Source organism: Microtus pennsylvanicus, chromosome 8 (genome assembly GCF_037038515.1).
Source record: "Microtus pennsylvanicus isolate mMicPen1 chromosome 8, mMicPen1.hap1, whole genome shotgun sequence".
In the NCBI taxonomy this organism is placed as follows: Eukaryota; Metazoa; Chordata; class Mammalia; order Rodentia; family Cricetidae; genus Microtus; species Microtus pennsylvanicus.
The window spans coordinates 26,337,365-26,360,538 of NC_134586.1; the positions used below are offsets into that span (position 1 = coordinate 26,337,365).

At 47.4% G+C, this 23,174-nt stretch overlaps 1 protein-coding gene and 1 non-coding gene across 2 annotated transcripts; both read left to right on the forward strand.

Annotated features, from left to right (window-relative positions):
- The first annotated feature begins 1,205 nt into the window (after positions 1-1,205).
- On the forward strand, positions 1,206-22,175 carry Atp6v1e1 (ATPase H+ transporting V1 subunit E1). Its single transcript, XM_075982917.1, has 9 exons — positions 1,206-1,386; positions 5,759-5,824; positions 10,158-10,267; positions 11,148-11,214; positions 13,913-14,002; positions 14,589-14,657; positions 16,765-16,859; positions 19,165-19,252; positions 21,663-22,175. Exons 1-9 carry the CDS (start codon positions 1,354-1,356, stop codon positions 21,723-21,725), a joined length of 681 nt encoding a protein of 226 aa, XP_075839032.1. The 5' UTR covers positions 1,206-1,353; the 3' UTR covers positions 21,726-22,175.
- LOC142856639 (U6 spliceosomal RNA) lies at positions 9,785-9,888 on the forward strand. Its single transcript, XR_012911682.1, has one exon. It is a non-coding gene; the product is annotated as a U6 spliceosomal RNA (small nuclear RNA).
- Positions 22,176-23,174: the final 999 nt, after the last annotated feature.

Sequence of the window (23,174 nt, forward strand, 5' to 3'; positions counted from 1 at the left end):
AGGCTAAATCTGGTTTGGGGTTTATTTTGTCTTTTAAATGTGTCGTTTTGCCTGCATTCCTGGTGCCCATGGAAGCCGTTGTATCTCTTGAACTGGAGTTACAGTTGTGAGTCGCCATAGGGCTGCTGGGAATTAAACCCCAGACCTTTGGATAAAGAGCCAGTGGGTTTAATCCCTCTGCCATGTCTCTAGTCCCATGGTTTGGGTTCAAATAAAAACACTTATTCAATCTCTAGCCCAGGCAGCCTTCAAATTTCCGATGTAAAGGAATGATGTGGAATTTAAGAGTTAGATCGGTTTTCAAGCCTCCACCTGAGTGTTGGGATGTGAATACGCTTCAGCACATCCAGCTCATAGATGCTAGGACAGAAATCCAAGACTTGGTATGTGTTATGCAAGCAGTCCGCCAAATGAGCTACAGCTCTTTTTTTTTTTTTTTTTTTTTTTTTTTTTTGGTTTTTCGAGGCAGGGGGCAGGGTTTCTCTGTAGCTTTGGAGTATGTCCTGGAACTCACTCTTCTAAACCAGGCTGGCCTCGAACTCACAGAGATCCGCCTGCCTCTGCTTCCCAAATGCTGGGATTAAAGGCGTGCATCACCACTGCCCGGTTTCCTGAGCTACATCTCTAGCTCTGGGTAAAGTTTTGTTTATTTATTAACGGTTTGTTTGAGATAATGTTTTTCCACGTAGCCCAGGCTTTCCTGGAACTCACTCGGCAGTCCTGGCGGACCCCTAACGGCCGAGATCCGCCTGTCTCTGTCTCCTGAGGGCTGGAATTAAAGGCATAAATCCTTCACACCGCTTTTTTTTTTTTTTTTTTTTTTTGGTTCTGGGCTCTGAGTAAATTATCTAAACTGGGATATTCAGTGGCTGAGCCAGGCGTGGTTTGTATCCATAATCCCAACATTTGGCAGGTGGAGCAGGAAAATGAAGCTAGCCTGAAAAAAAAAAAGAAACAAAAATTGTTCTACAAAAGCAACCGCTGAACAAGTATAAATAATTCTGACTAACGTCTGACACAAGACTCTCTGCAGTTGCCTCCCTCCGTGAAGTATTTTGTCCTTGACAAGCAGTCACGAGTCACCTGGGGGGGCGGGAGGAAAAAAAAAACGTCCAAAGGACAGTCTACGCCTGCGCTTAAAAGGAAGGGCGGGGCTAGAGCGGAATTTCCGAGGGTACAGTTCTCTTTTTATTGGTTGGGAAGACGCTGACCTGGTCACATGATAGGAACCGGAAGTCTGGGTTATAAAGTAAAGGAAGCTGAGCCCTCCGCTGGGTTTTCGTCTCGGGTTTGCTCCGCCGCAGGTTAAAGCCCCGACTCGAGGCGGTCCCCTGGCCGAGCTTCGCCTTCGCCATGGCCCTCAGCGATGCAGACGTACAGAAGCAGGTGAGGGCCGGCGTGGGTGCCGCGCGGCCACAGTACCGGGCTGTGCTGGCGTTCGGCTCCTGCAGAGCCGGGTCTTAGGGCGGCCGCAGCTCTCGGTGCGGGTCGTGTGCATGGGGAAGATTTGCGGTCCCGGAGAGAGGGGGTTGCAGTGCATCTCACGTGACCCGCTGGTCTCCTGCGTCCACTTGCTGTCACGGAGCCCTCAACTAGGCTCTGCCTCCCATCTCAGCAACCGCCTTTTTCCTGGGGTTCTCACTGCTTAATCCGGCAGAGTTTTTTTGTAAAGGATGAAAGCTGGGTTTTTTCTTTTCCCTGATTTTTTTTTCCAAACCGAAGGAATGGCCCACGGTATGATAGGAAAGAGACTGTTGGGAAAGAGCAGCTTGTCTTTGAGGACCTTCGTGGTGTGAACCAGGGCTACGCATTTGGGAAATCCTAATGATGGATTAGGTCAGGCTGAATCATGATTTCAGGCCCGCTGGGCTTCACACTCTAACTTAAGAATCTTAGGAACATTCTGAAATGCAGCCTAGGGAGAAACAGGGTGCTGTGACAGGCGTATGGCAAGAGAAAGGTGCTTCCCATTGGTGTGCTGACTGTAAAACGTCTCCAGGGACTTTGCATTTAGTCCTCCTCTTCTTCTTTTCTTCTCTCTCTCTCTCTCATCCATTTATTCATTCATTTATTGGGGGGAGCTCCCTTAGTGTTTTGAAGTAAATTCTTGCTTTGTGGTTCTGGCTAGCCTGGTATGTATAGCCCAGGTAGTCCCCTGCCTCATATGACAGGTGCAGACCTCCCCACCCTAGCTGCACATGGGTTTCCAGAAAACAAAGTTGAAAGCTGCGGTTTAATGCTGCATAGTTAGAAAACTAAGTCTATTGTTTTCTCCAAACACCAGGAAACTCCTGACTGAAGAGCTCTAACTGCTAGGGAATCTTCCTAGATAAGCTGTATTTTTGTCTTTGATGGTTCCATCTCTAGTAAAAATGCCTTTTCATTTCATCCTTAACCAAATATGTGTGAGGAACAGTGAGATTTGCTGGGTGGCGGTGGTTCACGCCTTTAAGGCAGGTGGATCTCTTTGAGTTCGAGGCCAGCCTGGTCTACAGAACAAGTTCCAGAACAGTCAGGACTACACAAAGAAACCCTGTCTCAAAAAACCAAGAAAAAAAAAACAAAACCAGTAAGGTTTTTCTTCCTTTTGGGAGTGGGGAGGAGAGGGAGCTGTGGTAGTTACAGAAGGGAAGGAGGGTGACATCCATGAAGGTTAGGAAACCCTACAGTATGTTCACAGTAAATGGGCTTTGGAGCGTTTGTCACTGCTTCCAGTTTTAGCATAGGAAAAACTTGATGCAGTGGAAAAGCAGAGCGGCCTGCTCTTAGGCACAATCCACTTCCTTCTTTTTAACCTGTTCTCACCCGCAGTTCCCTTCCTACTTCTTGTTAGAACTCCACAGGAAAGCTACAGTGCAGAAACCAAGCAGTGTGATCACTGGGTTTTAGAGCAGAACCATTTCTTCCTTATATAAAATGAGAGAAATTCCATTTGCAGTCTGTGCTCACTCCCGGGGGAACAGAGGTCTTTTGTTTACTTGTTGAGGGGGGCTTGTTTTGTTTTGTGGTGTTAGGATTCTAACCCAGGTCTTGTTGGGCAAGTGGTCTGTCCGTGAGCTACACTCCCAGGCCAAGGACAATGTGTTTTATTCAATATATTCTCTGCAATATATAGACCAAGTGCCAGGCTTAGAGTAGGGCTTAAATTCTAGATTCTAGCAGGGCGGCGGTGGGGCACACCTTTGTTTTCAGAGGCAGAGGTAGGTGGATCTCTGAGCTCAAGGCCAGCCTGGTTTACGAGCAAGTTCTAGTACAGCCAGAGCTGTTACACAGAAAACCCCTGTCACAAAAGAAAAACAGGAAAAAAAATCCTAGAGTACTCTTTTTCCCAACATTTTTAAATGTTTTTTTTTTTTCAATTTTAGGCCTATTTGATTTGGTGCCGTGTGGTGCTGACTCGGGTCTTCACACATGGTGGACAAGCACTGAACCATATACTTCATTCCCTGTACAAAGTATTTGATTTTTTATCTAGAGAGTTTGGTCATTTATTACAGCAGATTTTGTAAGGGACTAGACTCCAGAAAACTTTATTAGTGGGATATCAAAGAGAAACAAAACAAAAATCCCACATTTTTGAAAGTTTTTTTTCTGATTTAGGGGTGGAGCTAAGTGTCCTTAATTTAAGGGGTTGACTCACGGTCTTAGAATCCTGGTTGACAGTAAATAGACCTTTGCTCTAGGCTAGGCTGGCCAGGGTGGGTCTGCAGCCCACAGGTCCAACACTAAGGAAGGCAGGTAATACAGGTTTGAATTGGTTTCACCCAGGAAGCCAGGTCTTGGACCGTTTGTAACGCTGATCACTTTATTAAAGTATGTTTATGTTTTTGAGCCCGGGTCTCACTGCACTGGTTCTTAAGAAATCCACTTGCCTCTGCTCCCCAAGTGCAGGGATCTCAGGCATGTACTGCCTGCCTGCCTGCCTGCCTTCCTTCCTTCCTTCCTAAATATGGCTTATTTCTGTATTAGTTAGGATTTCTTTCTTTCCTCCTTTTAATGTGCACTGGTGTTTTGACTGCATGTGTGTCTGTGTTAGGGTGTCAGATCCTCTGGATCTGGAGGTCCAGTTGTGAGCTGCCTTGTGGTTGCTGGGAATTGAACCCAGGTCCTCTGGAAAAGCAGCAGTGCTCTTAACCAATGAGCCACCTCTCCAGCCCCTTAATTAGCATTTTTCTTGCTATGCTAAAACACCACAACCAAAAACAACTCTGGAGAGGAAAGAGTTATCTCAGTTACACTTACATATCACAGTCCAACCAAGTCGGGGGAGCCTGGAGGCAGGGACTGAAACAAACTACGGAAGGGTTTGCTCAGCCTGCTTTTCTATACATCCCAGGACCACCTGCCCAGAGGTGGCACCACCCACATAAATACTAGTTAAGAAATGTCATTTAGGCTTTCCTACAGGCCAGTCTCCCGGGGACAGTTTTCTCAGTTGTGGTTCCCTCTTCTCAGATAACTAGCTCTAGTGCTCTGGGATAATGCTTCTGTGAACATATGTTGCTCTCATTGGTTGATAATAAAAGCTGCTTTGGCCTATAGCAAGACAGAATATAGCTAGGCAGGAAAGCCAAGCTGAATACAGGGAAAAAGAAGGGCAGAGTCATGGGCTGGAGAGATGGCTCAGAGGTTAAGAGCACTGGCTACTCTTCCAGAGGTCCTGAGTTCAATTCCCAGCAACCACATGGTGGCTCACAACCAACTATAATGAGATCTGGTGCCCTCTTCTGGCCTGCAGGCAAACATCCAAGCAGAACACCGTGTACATAATAAATAAATAAAATCTTTAAAAAAAAGGGCAGAGTCAGGAGAGATGCCAGCCAGCTGCTGGAGGAGCAAGATGTATTAGAACACAGGTAAAGCCATGGGGCAAAACATGGATTAATAGTAATGGGTTAATTGAGAAGTGAAGAATTAGTCAGTAAGAAGCCTGAACTGTTCGGCCAAGCAGCTTATTATTGATATTAAGTGTTTTTTTTGTTTTTTTTTTTTTGTTTTTCGAGACAGGGTTTCTCTGTGGTTTTGGAGCCTGTCCTGGAACTAGCTCTTGTAGACCAGGCTGGTCTCGAACTCACAGAGATCCGCCTGCCTCTGCCTCCCGAGTGCTGGGATTAAAGGCGTGCGCCACCACTGCCCAGCTTATTAAGTGTTTTTTTAAAGATCTGCCAGGACAAGGCAAGACAGAGAAACCTCCATTTTCACTCGAGCTTGTGTTGTGTCTAACCGGGACAGGTGACTTATTAGGTGAGGTGCCTGATGCTGAGCCTGATGACGTGCAATCCCTGGGACCTCCATGGTGGCAGTAGAGAGCTGAGCTTAACAGGTGGCGGACCTTGGTGGTTATGCACACCCTAACACACTCAATAAATATGAAAACAATCGAGATGTTAGGTGTTTGGTAGAGAGGTCCAGAGTGCCCTAGGAGCACAGCAGTGGGAAGTTCAGGGGATGGCGGGTAAGCTGGGGCCTGAGGCGGTGGCCACGTGAAGACTGGTGGAAGGGGGAGCATATGGGAGCATCAACAGTAAGCTCAAGGAGCTGGAATGAGCCGCCTGTGGTCACAGTTTCTGCAGAAGCATCCTTGGCTGTGCGGTTTGTTCCGGGCGTTGCTTGAGAGGAGCAGCAATCAGCCTTGTACCTTGGGAGTCTGCACTGGCTCTGTAGCCTGGCTGCTATGCAGAGTGCCCTGTAGACACGGCAGGCTGAACCTGGTGGTCCTCCTCCTCCTGACTGAGACATGATGTCTTTTCCCACCTAGATCAAGCACATGATGGCTTTCATCGAACAAGAAGCCAATGAGAAGGCAGAGGAAATCGACGCAAAGGTGAGATTTTCAAGTTGACTAAAGGTTTGTGCTGTTTGCTTTTCCTAAGCACTATTACTGCTAAAATTGTTTAGTTTCGCATCACATATGATCAGTAAGAAAATATCTTTCTTTTTTTATCCTTCCTCAAGATAAGGTTTCTCTGTGTAGCCCTAGTTGTCCTAGAATTGGCTCTGTAGACGAGGCTGGCCTCAGACTCACAGAGATCCACCTTCCTCTGCCTCCCTGAGTGCTGGGATTAAAGACATGCACCACCACTGCCCACCTTTAAAAGTGTGGGGGGGGGGGGAAGCTGAAGAGATGTCTCAGTGGTTAAGAGCACCAACTGCTCTTCCAGAGGACCCAGGTTCAATTCCCAGCACCCACATGGCAGCTCACAACTTGCTGGAGATCCAGTTTCAGGGGTTCTGAAACCTTCACACCAATGCACATAAAATAAAGTTAAATAAATCATTAAGAAAGGGGAGGAGGGAGTCTGGGCGGGCAGTGGTGACACACGTCTTTAATCCCAGCACTCGGGGAGGCAGAGGAATGCAGATCTCTGTGAGTCTGAGGCCAGCCTGGTCTACAAGAGCTAGTTCCAGGAAGGCTCCAAAGCTACAGAGAAACCTGTTCTGTACTTCTGTACTTCCAACTCCTAGGTGCTGGAATTACTTACTTTACCTTTTTGTGGCATGCTAGGATTGAATGGCATGCATGCAAGTGCTCTACCAAATGGCTAGGTCTTTAGCACTCATTGTAGAATGTGGTTCAGGGGCTGGAGATAAGGCTCAGCAGTTAAGAGCATTCACGACTTGTCCAGAGGACCTAAGTCTGGTACTCAGCACCCATAGCAGGCAGCTCACAGCTATCTTGTCTGTAGCTCCTTCTCCAGGGGATCCTATGCTTCTGGCCTTCATGGGCATTAGCACATACCTACATGTAATTTAAAATAATAAATCTTTTAAAAAGAATGTGGAAGTTCAAATACCTATTCCAAGCCTTAAATAACTAAATTGGTAACTTGCCCAAAGTCATAATTCTTTTGTTCTTATTTTTGAGACAGGATATCATGTACTATAGGCTGCCCTGTAAGGTGAAGATGCCTTGAAGTTTAAAAACAATTTTTATGACGGTCGGTGGTGGCACACACCTTTAATCCCAGCACTCAGGAGGCAGAGGCAGGTGGATCTCTGAGTTGGAGGTTAGTCTGTTCTACAGAGTGATTTCCAGGACAGCCAGGGCTACACAGAGAAACCCTGTCTCAAAAAACTGGAAAAAAAACAACCCACAATTTTTACACTTATTGTGTGCACATGTACTCATACACTGTATTTTTATTGAAAATAAAACAAAAACATGAATAATACATACATACATGCATACATACAGATACACAGGTACACAAAATCAGACACAATAATAGACATGTAACTTTAAAAAAAGAAAGCCCAGCTAAAGCATTATGAGAGAAAACATCTCCCAAGGTACCATTGAATTTGTTTTATGCTGTCCGTCTGTCCCAGGCATGGGGCCTCCCTTAAGTGTGGTTTGTATGTAGAACGCTTAGAGTTTCCACTACTGTGAAGAATACTGCAGCTCTTTTTTTGTTTTGTTTTGTTTTAAATTTTATTTATTTATTTATTTATGTATATAGTGTTCTGCGTGTATGTCTGCAGGCCAGAAGAGGGCACCAGATCTCATAGATGGTTGTGAGCCACCATGTAGTTGCTGGGAATTGAACTCAGGACCTCTGGAAGAGCAGTCAGTGCTCTTAACCTCTGAACCATCTCCCCAGCCTGACTGCAACTCTTATAAAGGAAAACATTTAATTGGGGTGGTTTACAGTTCAGAGGTTCAGTCCATTATCATGAAGCATGGTGGCATTCAGACAGACGCCGTGCTGTAGAGGTAGCTGAGAGTTCTGCATCGTGAGCCGCATGTAGCAGGAGCTTCTGAAACCTCAGAGCCCACCCCCAGTGACACTTCCTCCAACAAGGCCACACTTCCCATAATGCTGCTCCCTGAGTCTGTGGGGGCCATTTTCATTCTTTGGTCAGCTGGGGATAGCTCTGGGGCAGGGGTGGGAGCTTGTGTTCCTTCTTTATTGACTTAGACCTGTGCTTGCTGCCACAGTCATGAGTTCATGTGTGTCAGTCCTGTAGTGGGTAGAAGGCCTTGTTTCCTTGGTGTCCTGCATTCCACTGGCTCCTACAATCCTCTCGCCCAGCTTCCTTGTGGTTTCTTTCTTTCTTTTTTCTTTTTTCTTTTTTTTTTGAGACAGGGTTTCTCCGTAGCTTTTGGTTCCTGTCCTGGAACTAGCTCTTGTAGACCAGGCTGGCCTCGAACTCACAGAGATCCACCTGCCTCTGCCTCCCGAGTGCTGGGATTAAAGGTGTGCACCACCACCGCCCGGCTTTTTTTTCTTCTTTTTTTTTTTTTTTTTTTTTTGTTCCTTGGGGGTTTTCTGAGTTCTGAGGGTTTGATGAAGACGTCCCATTAGGACTGAGTGTTCAAGGTCTGTGGCTCCCTGCACATCGTCCAGCTGTGTGTCTCCTGCAGGAGGAAACGTCCCTGGTGATGGCTGGGTGGACTCTGATCTGATTCCCAGGTGGTGTGGCCACCCCTTATGCACATTAGTGCGTGTGCTGTGGTGTTTGTGTGGTAATTCTCTCTTTCCCACGGGGGCCCTGTTAGATGTGACATCAGGTGCCTTTGTCTGCTGAGCCATCTCACCCATCCCAGTCTGCCTGCCTCTGCCCTGAGCTTCGGGATGACTGCATGAGAATCATCAACATTTGATAGACCGCCGAGAGCATTGTTACAGGGATCTGGCACATTCCCAGCATTTAGGATGTAGAATCAAGAGAACTCAGTCAGCTGTGGTTCCATCAGTCATGGTCTCAGACAGAACAAAGCCATAATCCAAGCGTCTGAAGGTAGAGCTGGGAGGAGTGCCCACATGTTGAAGACCAGGGAAAGAAAATATGTGATTTCTAACTCTAAAAAGACTGGTCAAGAGCATTATGGCAGCTATTTAAGATCAGAGTTTGGTTCCTAGCATCTATATCGGGTGGCTCGTAGCCACCTGTAACATCAGTCCTATGGGATCTAATACCCTCATCTGACTTCTGGAAGCACCTGCATACTTAAGGAGACACATTTAAAAAAAACAAAAACAAAGTAATCCCTCCCTTCCTGTAGAAGGAGCTGCGGGCAGGCCTGCTTTTCGTCCCGCCCAGCTCCTGCCCAGCTAGCTTTACACCTGAAATAACACACACATTTGTATTCATTTAAACACTGCCTGGCCCATTAGCTCTAGCCTCTTACTGGCTAAGTCTCACATCTTGATTAACCCATTTCTATTAATGTGTATTGCCACTTAACTGTTGCTTACCGGCATGAGTCTAACCACTGTCCATCTCGGGAAGGGGAATCATGGCATCTGACTGACTGCTTCTTTCTCCCAGCATTCTGTTCAGTCTAAATTCTGCCCTATCAAAAGGCCAAGGCAGTTACTTTATTAACCAATGAAAGTAACATACAGACAGATGACCCTCCTATATCACATCCCCACCTCCGAAACAAGGTTTCTCTGTGTGACAGCTCTGGCTGTCCTAGAGTTCTCTGTAGATGAGATCTGCCTGTCTCTGCCTCCTGGACTGCTGGGAGTAAAGGCGTGCACCACCACTGCCTGGCCAACAAAGTAATCTTTTTTAATATTTATTTATTATGTATATAATATTCTGTGTGTGTATATGTCTGCAGGCCAGAAGAGGGCACCAGACCTCATTACAGATAGTTGTGAGCCACCATGTGGTTGCCGGGAATTGAACTCAGGACCTTTGGAAGAGCAGGCAATGTTCCTAACCACTGAACCATCTCTCCAGCCCCCACAACAAAGTAATCTTTGAGGATAAGAGTTATAATAGATTTTAAGTTTTCACATAGGGAATAAGTGAATATATGAAAGTATTCCTGGTGCTTGCTTCGGCAGCACATATACTAAAATTGGAACGATACAGAGATGAGCATGGCCCCTGCTCAAGGATAATACTTAAATTCATGAAGCGTTCCATATTTTTAGATATCCTCATCCAGTATGATTGGACCCTGTTTGTGGCTGATCCTCAACCCTGTGAATCCAAAAAGTTTGGGGGCCTGGTGCCCATGCTCGATACCAGAAATCCTACCGATAAGCCCAACTCAAGGATCAGGGTTTACCTTTGTAATACATCCTAGGGTTTTAATGATAATAAAAAGAAAGAAAGTATTCCCATATTCCTGGTTCCTGGATGTTTATAATGATCAGCCAAATTGAATGTTCTAAATTAATATATGTTGATTCTTCTAGGCAGAAGAAGAGTTCAACATTGAGAAGGGTCGTCTTGTGCAAACCCAAAGACTGAAGATTATGGAATACTATGAGAAGAAAGAAAAACAGATTGAGCAGCAGAAGAAAATGTAAGGAGATGATGGTTAATGCACTGAGCTAAAGAAGCCATGTGTCTGTAGCCCACGTTGGCCAGAGCTTCTAAGTGGGACTGCGGGCATGTGCTACCATGTGTGATTTCTGCACTGCTGGAGATTGACTCCAGGGCCTTGTACTATCCACATGCTCCACCAACCAGCCTAGGCAGTCCTCAGCCATTAGGGAGGTTTGAAGGGCAATGAAGCAAGGTCACAGGGAATAGCTCAGTGGGACGGTGCTTTTTTACCCTGTGCAGGGCCCAAAACTCCACCCCGAGATCTGCTCTTCATCCTAAGAAAGTTCAAAACTACAGAGACAAGACGAAGCAGCTTGAGAGTCTAGTTCATCCTCCTCTTTTCTCCCCAAGACGGTTTCTCTATGTAACCCTGGCTGTCCTGGAACTCGCTCTGTAGACCAGGCTGGCCTTGAACTGGGAGTCTACTTCTTGACATCAGCAAGTTAGTGGGCTTCTGTCACTGTGAACAGAAGCCTTAGCTGGGGTGGGAGCTAGTGTCTGAGACGTGAGAGTCATGAGTTTGAAAATGGCGGTGATGAACAGGGTCTATGGCTTATCTCCAAAGCTAACAGATGGAAGAAGATCGGGGCATAGGGAACACTCCTAGAATCCAGCAGAGGCAGAGCTCTGGGTTCCAGGCCAGCCTGGCCTACGTAGAGTTGAGGTTAGCCAGAGCTACACAGTGAGACCTTGAATCTAAAAAGAAGGGCAAAACTGGTGAGAGTGCCTGGAGACTCGCAGGGTTCCTGCAGGGCTGCCGACTGCTTACCCAACGTCCTCTGCTTACATGGAAAGTGTGTGTTTTTCTGTATCGTTGCTTTTGATGTTGTATTGATAGTCTCCCATCCCTTTTGTAGTCAAATGTCCAATCTGATGAATCAAGCAAGACTCAAAGTCCTCAGAGCAAGGGATGACCTCATCGCTGTGAGTACTTAGCTCTAGTGACTATGGAACTGTGAAATGCTTGTTCACTTTCCCACGATAATTATTAGTTAGCATTTAGAAATAATGGTTTGTTGTTGCTGTTGTGTTTGGTTGGGTTGGTGTTTTTTTGTTTGCTTGCTTTTGTGATATTGTTCTTCTCAGTATGCAGTTGGCCTAGTTGATCTTCCAGTCTGATTGATCTTTTGTTTGGTTGGTTGGTTTTGCTTTTCAAGTCTCTCTGTAGACCAGGCTGGCCTGGAACTCAGATCCACCCGCCTCTGCCTGTTGAGTGCTGGATTAAAGGCGTGCGCCACCACTACCCAACCAGACTGAGTCTTCTGAGTGTTTTTTGTTTTTTGTTTTTTCAAGACAGGGTTTCCCTATGTAACCCTGACTGGCCAGGAGTTCTCTCTATAGACTAGCCTGGCCTCAAACTCACAGAGATCCTCCTGCCTCCTGAGTGCTGGAATTAAAGACAGTATGCCACCACTATTCAACCAGTCTGAGACTTCTGAGTATAGTTACAAGCATGCACCAATATGCTCAGGTTTATGAGCATTTTTTGGAGAGAAAAATATTTTTTTTAGCAAATAATTATACTGATATTAATAATAAATGATGGCATGGTAATAGTCTGGCCTTGAGTCTAGTGGCATATAAGACAGCCAGGGGCTGAAGATAGGGCCATGAATGGAAAACTAAGAGCCACACCTGCTTTCAATTTAGAAAAAAGATTGTTTTAGCTAGGCGAAGGAGGTGCACACCTTTAATGCCAGCACTAGGGAGGCAAAGGCAGGTGGATTCTAAGTTCAAGGCCAGCGTGATTTACAGAGTGAGTTCCAGGACAGCCAGGGCTGCACAGAGTAACCCTGTATGCAAAAAACAAAACAGAAGAACTTTGTAAAGTTCTTTTATCCTACAGTAGAAAACTCAGTGGATCTGGGAAGGCATGGGGACTGTTTTCCTTTGTATTAGGATGCTTGGAATTGGAACTTACATTGAACATGCTCGTGTCTGGAAGCTCTTGCACTGGTGCAACTAGTGTCCCCAGTACAACATGAAACTGGGCATAGTGGGCCCTCCTGCATCCCCAGCATTCAGGTGGCCAAGGTGTGAATCACTGCAAGTTTGAATCCGCCTGGCTACACTGTGAGTTCCAGGCCAGGCACAGGTGCATAGTGAGACTGTCAGAAACAAAAGGGAAATTAGCTGTTTTAAGCAACCACATTGTGCAGGATACTGTAACCTAGGACAGAAATGTTCCAGCCTTTCTCTGCTTGGTCCTGGCTGTCCTGGAACTCACTTTGTTCTCGAATTTAGAGATCCGCCTGTCTCTGCCTCCCAAGTGCTGGGATTAAAGGCGTGCTCCACCACCATCCATCAGAGAAGGGTTTTCTTGTTTTGCTTTTTTGTTTTGTTGAGACTGTAACAGGTGTGCCACTCTTGGCTTTTATTATTTATTTGTGCTGGTGTTTTGCCTGATGTGGGGGTGTCAGGTCTTAGAGTTACAGACAGGTGGGAGCTGACATGTGAGTGCTAGGCATTAAACCCAGGTCCTCTGAAAGAGCAGTCAGTGCTCTGAACTGCTGAGCCATCTTGCGAGTCCCACTCCTGGTTCTTTATACAGGCTTTTCACAGTAGCTGTTACTGGGGTTGAAACCCACACTGTGCCAAATACCAACATGTACCTTGGGCTGGCTTAGGCTTCCCTGTGTTGCAAAGGATGACCTTGAACTTCTTAGCTTCCTGTTTCTACTTAGTGCTGGGCTTATCAGGATGCACCACAGTGGCCCATTTTGTAGTCCTGGGGGGGTCTAAACCAGAGTTCCATACATGCTAAGCAAACACTACTAACTGACCTGTACCCTCAGATTGTTGGTGTTTTGTTTTTGTTGATTGTTTTGTTTTTTTCTAAGACAAGGTTTCTCTGTGTGCCCCAGGCTATCCTGGAACTCGTTCTGTAGGCCAGGCTGGCTTCAAACTCAGAGATCCACCTGTCTTTGTCTCCTGAATGCTGGGAGTAAAGTCATGTGTGTACCTGATTGTCTTTGTTTAGAGACAAGGTGCCAATAGCCCTAGAGCCTGTAGTTGAGTCAGGCAGGCCCTGGATCCTAGCAATGCAGACATACACCAGCATACTGACCAGGTCTTGCTATGTAGTCCCAGCTGGCCTTAGACACTCAGCATTCCTTCCATCTCTGGATTGGAATGACAGGCTTTGTAATTTATAATTATAGATCTTTGCAGGTTCATCAGTCCCATAGGTTTCTGCCAAGCAGATCTGCTAAAGAGAACTCTAAGAACAAGAATGGTGTTTCTCATCAGCACTCGGAAGGCAGAGGCAGGCAGATCTCTGGGTTCAAAGCCAGCCTGGTCTACAGGGTGAGTTCCAGGACAGCCAGAGATATACAGAGAAACTCAAGTGGTGTTTCCTGGGCTGTTTAAGTTTCTCAAGACAGGGTTTCTCTGTGTAACAGCCCTGGCTGTCCTAGAACTCACTTCCTGAGAGCTGGGATTAAAGGTGTGCACCACCACTGTCCTGTACATTCCTTGCTTTCTTGCAGTGTTTGTAGCACAGACAGGTACATTGTCTGTGTCTCGGGATGTGTGTTTAGTGAATACCCAGCAGTGGGATGTGAGGCAATGGGCATGAGCTGTGACGGGCAGATACAGTGCTTTCTCTTTCCGCTCTCTGTAGGATCTGCTAAATGAGGCCAAACAGAGACTCAGCAAGGTGGTGAAAGATACTACCAGATACCAAGTGCTGCTGGACGGGCTGGTCCTCCAGGTATGGTTCTATGCCAAGTTGGCTATGCACAGCTGCAGTCCTGGGAGCCTCTAAAGTCTGTCAGAGGCCAGCTCAGTTTTTCCACCTCAACTTCTTTTTCCTTCTTCCTGTATCTGGTGTGTGTTGTACAGGGGCAACAAAGTCCTTTCTTTCTAACCCTCTGGTCAGATCTACCTGTCGCCTGCAGCTTTACACATCCCTACTTTGGTTTGACCTTTAAAATACTTGACTTTAAATCCATTGTTAGTGCTGAGGGCATAGCTCTGTGGTCAGGTTCGCTGCCTAGTACTACAGTACTAGGAAAAAAAGGAAAAAAGTTCAAACCGTTGTTTGCTTCTGGGTTATGAATCTTTTATTTTACTCATGTTAATTCAGAGTATTTGTCCTCAGTCCGGCTAATAGGACTCCGTAGGAATGCGGTCGAGCATTGAAAATCCCTGGTTTCAGTCCGTGTCTAGTGCTAGTACGGAGCTTGCTGTCTTGTGTCCTCATACTGCATTGTTCGTGCAGAGCTCTAGGTGACACCGGAAAGAACTACAGGACGCTGTTGTCTGTTTTCCATTACAGACTTGATTGCTTTTTCCAGGGCCTGTACCAGCTGTTGGAGCCCCGGATGATTGTGCGGTGCAGAAAACAGGATTTCCCTCTGGTGAAGGTAAAGAACTTAGTTACTGTCGTTGAAAAGGGGCTGAAGTGTCAGAGACTGCCTGCACTGGGCGGATGCTGTCACTGAGGCAGTCACGGAGGAACCTGGAGGCAGGAGTTGATGTGAGAGAGTGCTTCTTACTGGTTGCTGGGTTTTGAAACGGGGTTTAATTATATTTCTATTCCTGGCTTACCTGGAACTTGCTATATAGAACAGGCTGGCCATGAATGCCTGGATCCTCGTCCTCTGCCTCAGCTGGAACTGAAGGCATGTGTCATCGTGCCTGCTTTCACCCGCTTCCCTACAGCACTCAGGATCACCACCCCCCCAATTAAGAAAATGGCCTCCAGACTTAGCTACAGGCCAGTCTGTGGAGACATTTTCCCAATGAGAGTCCCTCTTCCCAAGTGACTCTAGCTTGTCAAGTTGACGTAAAGCCAGGTGAAGGACTGGAGAGCTGGCTCAGTGGTTAAGAGCACTGGCTGCCCTTCCAGAGGACTTCGGATCAACTCCCAGCACCCACATGGCAGCTCACAACTGTCTATAACTCCAGTTCCGGGGGATCTGACACCTTCACACCAGTGTATACAGAATAAATTTAAATAAATTATTTTTTTTTTTTTTAAAAACTAGCCAAATGAGTCTCCAGCATATAAGGTAGACTAGGCATGGGCAAGATGGCTTAGCAGGAGCTCCAGGAGATCACACTCAAGGAAGGCAGCCAGGCCAAGTGTGTGAGCAGCTGTCCAGCGCCGAGCATGCGCTTCACAGGCTGGTGAGACATGCTCTGCCTATAGCTACAAGAATTAAATAAAGCAAAGCCGGGCGATGGTGGCGCACGCCTTTAATCCCAGCACTCGGGAGGCAGAGGCAGGCGGATCTCTGTGAGTTCGAGACCAGCCTGGTCTACAGAGCTAGTTCCAGGACAGGCTCCAAAGCCACAGAGAAACCCTGTCTCGAAAAACAAAAACAAAAACAAAAAAAAAAAGATGGCTTAGCAGGTAAAGCCACGTGCAAGGACAAGGCAGATTCTTGCACGTTCTCTGACCTCTGCACACAAAGTTAATACTGTAGAACAAAGTAGTTTAAGGTTCTCTGCGATAGTTGCTTCTGTCTTTTGGTTTCTGGCTGTCTTGGGACTTGTTATGTATACCAGGCTGACCTTGAATTCGCAGAGCTGTGTTGCTGAGCCTGGCCCTTTGCTTGTATTGCTGTCCCAGTAGAGCAGGCAGTTGGGGCGTTGTGATATGCCAGGGTATTGCTCATCCTTGAGTCACAGCCAAAGGGCTCTGAGTGACTGCGGTGGCCGAATGCCTGAGTAAGTTCAGTCTGTTTGATTTTCTTAGGAATGGCCTTAAAGTTTTTAGGCAATTGTAATTTAAATTTCTCACCCCTCCCCACCCCGGGATTTTTCAAGACAGGGTTTCTTGGTGTAGCCATGGCTATCCTGGAACTCACTCTGTAGACCAGGCTGGCCTGAACTCACGGAGATCCACCTGCCTCTGCCTTGTGTTTTTCTACCTACAATACACAAAGATTCTTGTATCTCTTCATACCCAGCAATACTTCCTTTTAATTAAAATTTTTATGTGCATGGGTGTTCTGTCTGCACGTATGTTTGTGTGCCACGTATGTGTGTCTGGTGTCCTTCCAGAGGTGGTTCCCCTGGAACTGGAGTCATGGACGGTGTGAGCTGTCTTCTGGGTGCTGGGAATCATATCGGCCTTCTGGAAGAGCAGGCTTTGTTTGTTCTTAACCCCAACCAGCTTTTCAGTGTAGGACTTCTTTGTAGTTGCTGTCGTAATGGGTGTGGATTGCACTTCTCTTGGTAAGCGGTGCCCTCTCACTTCCGCAGCTGCCAGGTCAGGTCAGGCCAGCAGCCACCCCTCCCCCCACGCTCCTGATACCAGGCTGTCTACTGCCTCACTCACACCTGAGCTCTGTGGCACTGCCCTTGGTGTGTTCATTCAGTTGCTAGAACCTTTGAGCCTGTGTCTCTTCTCCACCTGCGTGCAGGCTTTTGCTTTTTGTTCTTCCTCGGGAATGGCGCTGTTACTTGTCCTCAGCAGCAAAGTTTGCTTTCGCCTGAAAATCTTTCATTGTTTGTTTCCCTCAGGCCGCAGTACAAAAAGCAATTCCTATGTATAAAATTGCCACCAAAAAAGACGTCGATGTCCAAATTGACCAGGAGGCCTACCTGCCTGAGGAAATGTAAGGAGACTTCCTGTTGTTGATCTTCTTGCTGTGGGAATGGCTGTGGTGCCCAGCCTTTTAGAAAGTGTCTTGTTTTTGTTGTTTGTGGGGGAGGGAGGTGTGGCTCAGCGGTAAAGCCCACACCTGGGTTTACTCCTCGGCCCTAAATACAGAAAGTGTTTTCTTGGCTGCAAGACGTGCAAGATGAGGTATGGTGTGTTCCCCAGGAGCCTGTGGCTGTCATCCGTCAGGGCTCCAGTTCTTCCTCTTTAGAAACTCCCAGTGTGGGCAGAGCTTATCTAATGTCACACTCCCTGACCTGGAGCATCGCGGGACACATTTTGAACTTAGTGGAAAGAACGTGAGGCTTAGGAATGTAAAATGGGCTGCGAACACTGACATCAGTATTAGATTTGCAGCTTTGAGGTTTTGCTTCATTTCTTCCTATTCCACGTAGAACCAGGAGTCATGAACACTGTGATGATTCAGATGTGGGTTCCTTCCCCACCCGGCCACATACTGTCTGAGCAGTGCTGGACCCCATACTTAATCTCACTGAGCCTTGAGAGTTCTTGTTTTTGTTTTTCTGGTGGTGATGGGGTGAGACAGGCTTTCACTCTGTAGACCAGGTTGGTCTTGTTTCCAGCAATCTGAAATCAGGAGGCTGGGGTTACAGGTATGGCTCACCATGCCCAGCTGACTTCATTCAACTGAAGTACAGCTACCTGGCACTCTCACGACATTCAAATGAGGTCATGTCTAGACGGCACTCACTGGTATAGCGGCTGATACTGCCTGGAGACTGTCATTGTGTGTGTTTCAGAATAGTAGTGAAATGGGCTGGGGTGTAGCTCAGTATAGAGGGTCTGTTTAATGGATGTGTGACCCTAGGTCCCATCCCCAGCACCGAAGAGTAATAAAGTACCTAGTATATAGTAGTATATATACCACTATACTTACAGTATAGTACTATACTATTGAATAGTATCTTCAGATGACTGATATAGCCAGGTACACTAATATTTCTGAATAAACACACATAGGAAAAACTGGCCATGGTGGCACTTGATAGTAATTGAAGTATTTGGGGTGGCAGGAGATTGTCAAGAGTTCATGACCAGTATTTTTTTTAAATGAAGCTAGGGCCAAGTATGGTAGCACGTGCCTTTAATCCCAGAGGCAGGCAGTCTCTGTATAAGGCCACCTGGTTGGTCTACAGAGCGAGTTAGTTCCAGGACAGCCAGGGTTACACAGAGAAACCCTTTCTTAGGGGGAAAAACAAAAACAAAAAAACCCTGGGGGCTCATGCACAGGAGGCTGAGACAAGATAGTTTATTGTTGCTCGGCCTTTTGACTCTGGTGGAGGTAGAGTGCTGGAAGCAGTTTGGACTGTATGCAGACACCGTGTCCCAAAACCCAGGGGAGAGAAAACCCACGCTGACATTCAGTTCTGCTTATTCCTGTCCCTGCTGTCTTCACATTCCCCCCAGACACAGCCAGGAGTCTGGATGGCGGCAAAGCACTGTCTTGTCTTTGTGGATGGTGAAGGGGGAGTGGCTGTGTCTGCAGCCGTCATCCACTGAAATGTCCCAGGGAGAAAGTACAACCTTTCCCAGCCCATACATAATGGCGCATGCCAGTCAGTCATCTCAGCAGAGCAGGACGGTTGTTAGATGGGGAGTCCCAGGCTAGCCTGGACTACCTAGTGAGGTGTTGTCTCAGACATCATCCAGGCCATTAGTCCCAGGCTAGCCTGGACTACCTAGTGAGGTGTTGTCTCAGACATCATCCAGGCCATTAGTCCCAGGCTAGCCTGGACTACCTAGTGAGGTGTTGTCTCAGACATCATCCAGGCCATTAGTCCGTTTATCTCAGTAATTGACAGAACTGGCTGTAGGTGAATCTGGTTCCTGGGGCTCATTGTAATATAGTTGACTTGTGTGTACTTCCTGTGTGCTGAGAGCCATCGAGGAGTGGGGTGACAGTGAGGGCTGGGTAGAGGCAGATAATAGCTGTTGTCTTCTGCCTGTCCTCCCTGTCTGTCAGCGGTATGCAGGTGCGGCCTCTCCAGCAGGCTGCCTGTTGATTCATAGCTACGATAATTGAAACCAGTTTCCACTTGCTGGGGAGGCCTGGCTCCAACTGAGCTGCGTGGTGTAACACGTGGCTGTGCTCAGCAGTCACTTGGGATTGTGTGTGAGTTCTCGCTGAAGCTGTCGCGTTAGTATCCACTTCACATGCCTCGGCCACCGGTGCCGAGGGAGTTGTACAAGCGTGATGGATGCACACTTGTCAAGCCTGTGCTTTCCTGTGTTCTCTGTAGAGCTGGTGGAGTTGAAATCTATAATGGGGATCGCAAGATAAAGGTTTCCAACACTCTGGAAAGCCGGCTGGACCTCATAGCCCAACAGGTGAGTGCGGAAGGCTTCTGGTTACCTTTTGACTGATGCAGTCTGGCTTTTTCTGTCCCCCTTGCCAGCTCTCAAATAACCACAAGGAGACTTGTTGTTTCTGACCAGCTCTTATAACTTAAATCAGCCCATTTCTATTTACTTTTTTTTTTTTTTTGTCTCTTGGCTTTTTTATCTTTACTCTGGCTGGCGACTCCTCGTGCCTCTGGCTTCTTCTTTCCAGCCATCTGTCTGTCCTGAAAAATCCTGCCTAGCTACTGGCCATTTAGATTTTTATTAAACCACAGTGTAAAGGAATATTCCACAACAAGCGGGCACTGCTCTCAAGTGCTGCAAGGAGACAGCCATGGCGCTCAGAGGCCCTGATTTAGTGGTGTCGTTTGCACATGTCTAAAGGCAGCCAGATATCTGAATGCCGAGGCTAGCCTAGTCTATAGGGTGAGTTCCGGGATAGCCAGAGCTACACAAAGAACCCCTGTCTCAAAGCAGAGTAGGTTAGCCAGACAGGGGTTAGTGGTGCCACTTGGGAAGCTGAGGTAGGATCACTGTGTCTGAGGTCAGTCTCCAAGTGCACTGTGCTGGGAATGAACGGGCTTGACTTGCAGCCATAGCGCTTTCCTTGTCAGCTTCAGTAACCCAGAGCTGCTGTGGCAGCTGGTAGTGCAGATGGGAGTTATGTGGATGTGGAACTCCAGGCCTGGGCTGGGCAGATAAGTAGCTCAGTGAGTAAAGTGTTTGCCTCACAGGCTTGAGGGCCTGAGTTCCATATCAGGAAACTACATAAAAAGTCAGGCATGAGCCGGGCGATGGTGGCACACGCCTTTAATCCCAGCACTCGGGAGGCAGAGCCAGGTGGATCTCTGAGTTCGAGACCAGCCTGGTCTACAAGAGCTAGTTCCAGGACAGGCTCCAAAGCCACAGAGAAACCCTGTCTCAAAAAAGCAAAAAAAAAAAAAAAAAAGTCGGGCATGATGGCATATTTATAATTGCAGCACTAGGGAAGCCGGTGTGGGAGGATTCCTGGGGTTGTTGGTCATCCAGCCTAGCTGAGTCAGCAAACCCTAAGCCAGCATAAGGTGTGTGTGTTTCTGGCCTCCACAGCATGTGGGCATGGAGTCTCCCTCTTATCCCCACCCTCTCTCTGTCTCCTAAGGAGACAAAACAACTTCAGGCCAGATGTAATGGTCCACACCTGTAATAATCCCAACATTTAGAAAGCAGAAGAAAGATTGCTGATTCCAGACCAGCCTGGGCTAGGCAGTAAAACCCTGTTCCATCTCTAGCCCCCCCCCCCCACACACACACACTTACACTTTCTCTCCGTTTGGTTCTTCACCAGTACATAAAGTTATATTTGAGGGGGCGCAGTAAAGTAACTGCCAACATGACCGTCCCATGGTATGGTTGAAGCTTGTATTGTGGACATGAGAGAGAGAGAGCAGTCAGGCATCTGAAAGAATCCAGAGCAGAGAGAGAAAGAAGTAGACAGAGCATGGCCGGCAGACTGGATGTGGCCAGGGCTAGGAGAGTGGGAGAGAATAGTGGAGCTAGTGATAGCAAGAGAAAGTAGAACAAAGAAGGGGGAGCAAGAGAGGAAGGATGGTGAGAAAAAAGGGGGCAGAGGGAACACCCTGGGGGGATGAGGATGCCAGTGTGGACTTGTGATACTGAGAGCCTGGAGACCTGCAGGAGCATTGAAATACAACTCCAGATAGCCGTGTGTCTTTTTTGCCAGAGGTAATGGAAATGACTCTTTTTGGCAGGCTGGAACCAGTTTTGCAAGTTCCTAGGGAATGCTGGCCAAGATTTTATCTGACCCTTAAGATTGGTCACAGCCCTAGACATTTGAGGCAAAGTCCTTCTGTTCTAACAAGGACTTCAGCATAAACTGCATTCTGAGGGCCCTGTGTGGTCATCCCTGGCAGGCTGGAGGCACTCAGAAAGAACATGTCTGGGGGCTGGAGAGATGGCTCCATGGTTGAGAGTATTGGCTGCTCTTCCAGAGGTCCTGAGTTCAATTCCCAGCACCCACATGGTGGCTCACAGCCATCTGTAATGAGATCTGGCTCCATCTTCTGGTCTGCAGGTATATATGCAGACAGAACACTGTCTACATAATAAATAAATCTTTAAGAAACAAAAACAAAAACGTGTCTGATCTACTGTGATGCAGTAGCGCTGTTCACACACCGTCCCTGTTCACAGTGGAACAGGCTTACATGGTGATTACTCCAGGCCTTTCTTTCTCCTGTCCTTTTTATAAGCCCACATGTGTGAGCCCACAGTGTGGCTGTGGAAGTCCCTCTGGCAGGGTGCAGAGGATAGGACGAATCTGACGGGCTTAGCTCTGACCTTCCCGTGTGGCTGTGCCCTATCTGATGTCCTTATTTACTGACTGGCTTCTTTACAGATGATGCCGGAGGTCCGGGGAGCCCTGTTCGGTGCAAATGCCAATAGGAAGTTTCTGGACTGAGCCTGGGGAGGTGCAGTTTGTCCGAGGCTGTAGTCCTGGAGCAGCAGATATCTGTGTGGCTTCCTCTTTCTGTTCTAATACTGGTAATCAGTGGATACCCTCTGCAGCTAATGCCCAATGTCAACAGAAGGGACGGCCGCCTGGTGTGGGCAGGATCCCAGCCCCAGCTCATCTGACACCACAGCTGTGCACTGGTCCTGCAGCAGACTGGAGGGGTCAGATGTGCCGCGTGGCCCTCACCACAGAAGGCCCATCCTCCCTGCTCCTAGTCTAGAGTGAGTTGTGCATGCTGTCCCCTGCATCGGTGTCACGTGCATGTGGGGCTTGCATTCCTCCAGCAACGCTCTCTTCACTGTTACTGTTTGGGTCTAGTTGTCCTCATCTGTAAACATGATCTAAAATCTAAGCCACAAATATTCTTTATTTATTAAAACAAAAAGTTGATGTGGATTTGGTTGTCGCTTCTTTTGTAAGGCACCCAGAATTTGATTTGAGAGTAAAGTTTTGCCAGGCACAGTGGCACACACCTGTGGAAAATTGTTTGGGGCCAGCCTGGGCAACAAAGAAGACCCTACACACTGCCACCACCAAAGGAAAAAAAGGAATCCAGAGAGGAACTATTTCTGAATCCCTGTGATAAATGATATTTTTACTAGACCTTCCTGCAGCCCTGTGACCAAGTGGACACCATACATAGGCTGTTCAGTATATCCCAGAGTCTGGACAGCTTTGTGTGTGCACACGTACACACGTGCTAGGGGCGGGTCCCAGGGCCTCACACGCTAAACATAGGCTGTACCACTCAGCCACGCCCCCAACCTATGGTCTGTGCATCTTTGTTAAAGCAGCTTTATTTGGACAAAGTAAAAAAAAGCCCACGTTTTGGAGGAGGGAGCTTTGTATTAGTGCAGGCCCTTTCCTGGCCAGCACCCATGCTTTCCTTTGCCCTTAGGTGAAGGCACAACTGTCTGCGATCCGGCAGTGGGGTTCCTCAGAGAAGGAAGCTGGTCGGATGGTTATTTGCATGCATATCTGTCCCCCCCCCCCCACCAGGTTTTAAGTTAGGTGGGACTAATGCATGTTCTTTTCCATTTTGATGTTTTGATGGTTTTGTTACAGTTTATGCAGTTCAGGCTGGCCTAGAACTTGCTTATTGGCAGAGGACAACCTTCAGTTTCCTATCTCCCTGCTTATACCTCCTGAGTGCTGCAGTTATAGGTGCATGCCACCATGTCCAAGTTATGAGGTGCTGGGGATGGACCCCATGACTTGGGAGCATGCTACGTAAGCACTCCACTAACTGAGCTATGATGTGGGATTCCCCTCTGTATGTTGTAAATATGTTTTATTACCACTGGTTAATATAGAAGCTGCTTTGGCCTATGTATGACAGGGCAGTATATAGCAAGATGGGAAATCCAAGCAGATATAGAGGAGGAAAGAAGGTAG

Coding starts and splice junctions, on each gene's coding strand:
- Atp6v1e1 (XM_075982917.1), top strand. CDS start 1,354: ATGGCCCTCAGCGATGCAGACGTACAGAAGCAG. Junction 1,387..5,758: donor ATGCAGACGTACAGAAGCAG/GTGAGGGCCGGC, acceptor TTTCCCACCTAG/ATCAAGCACATGATGGCTTT. Junction 14,658..16,764: donor AGGATTTCCCTCTGGTGAAG/GTAAAGAACTTA, acceptor TGTTTCCCTCAG/GCCGCAGTACAAAAAGCAAT.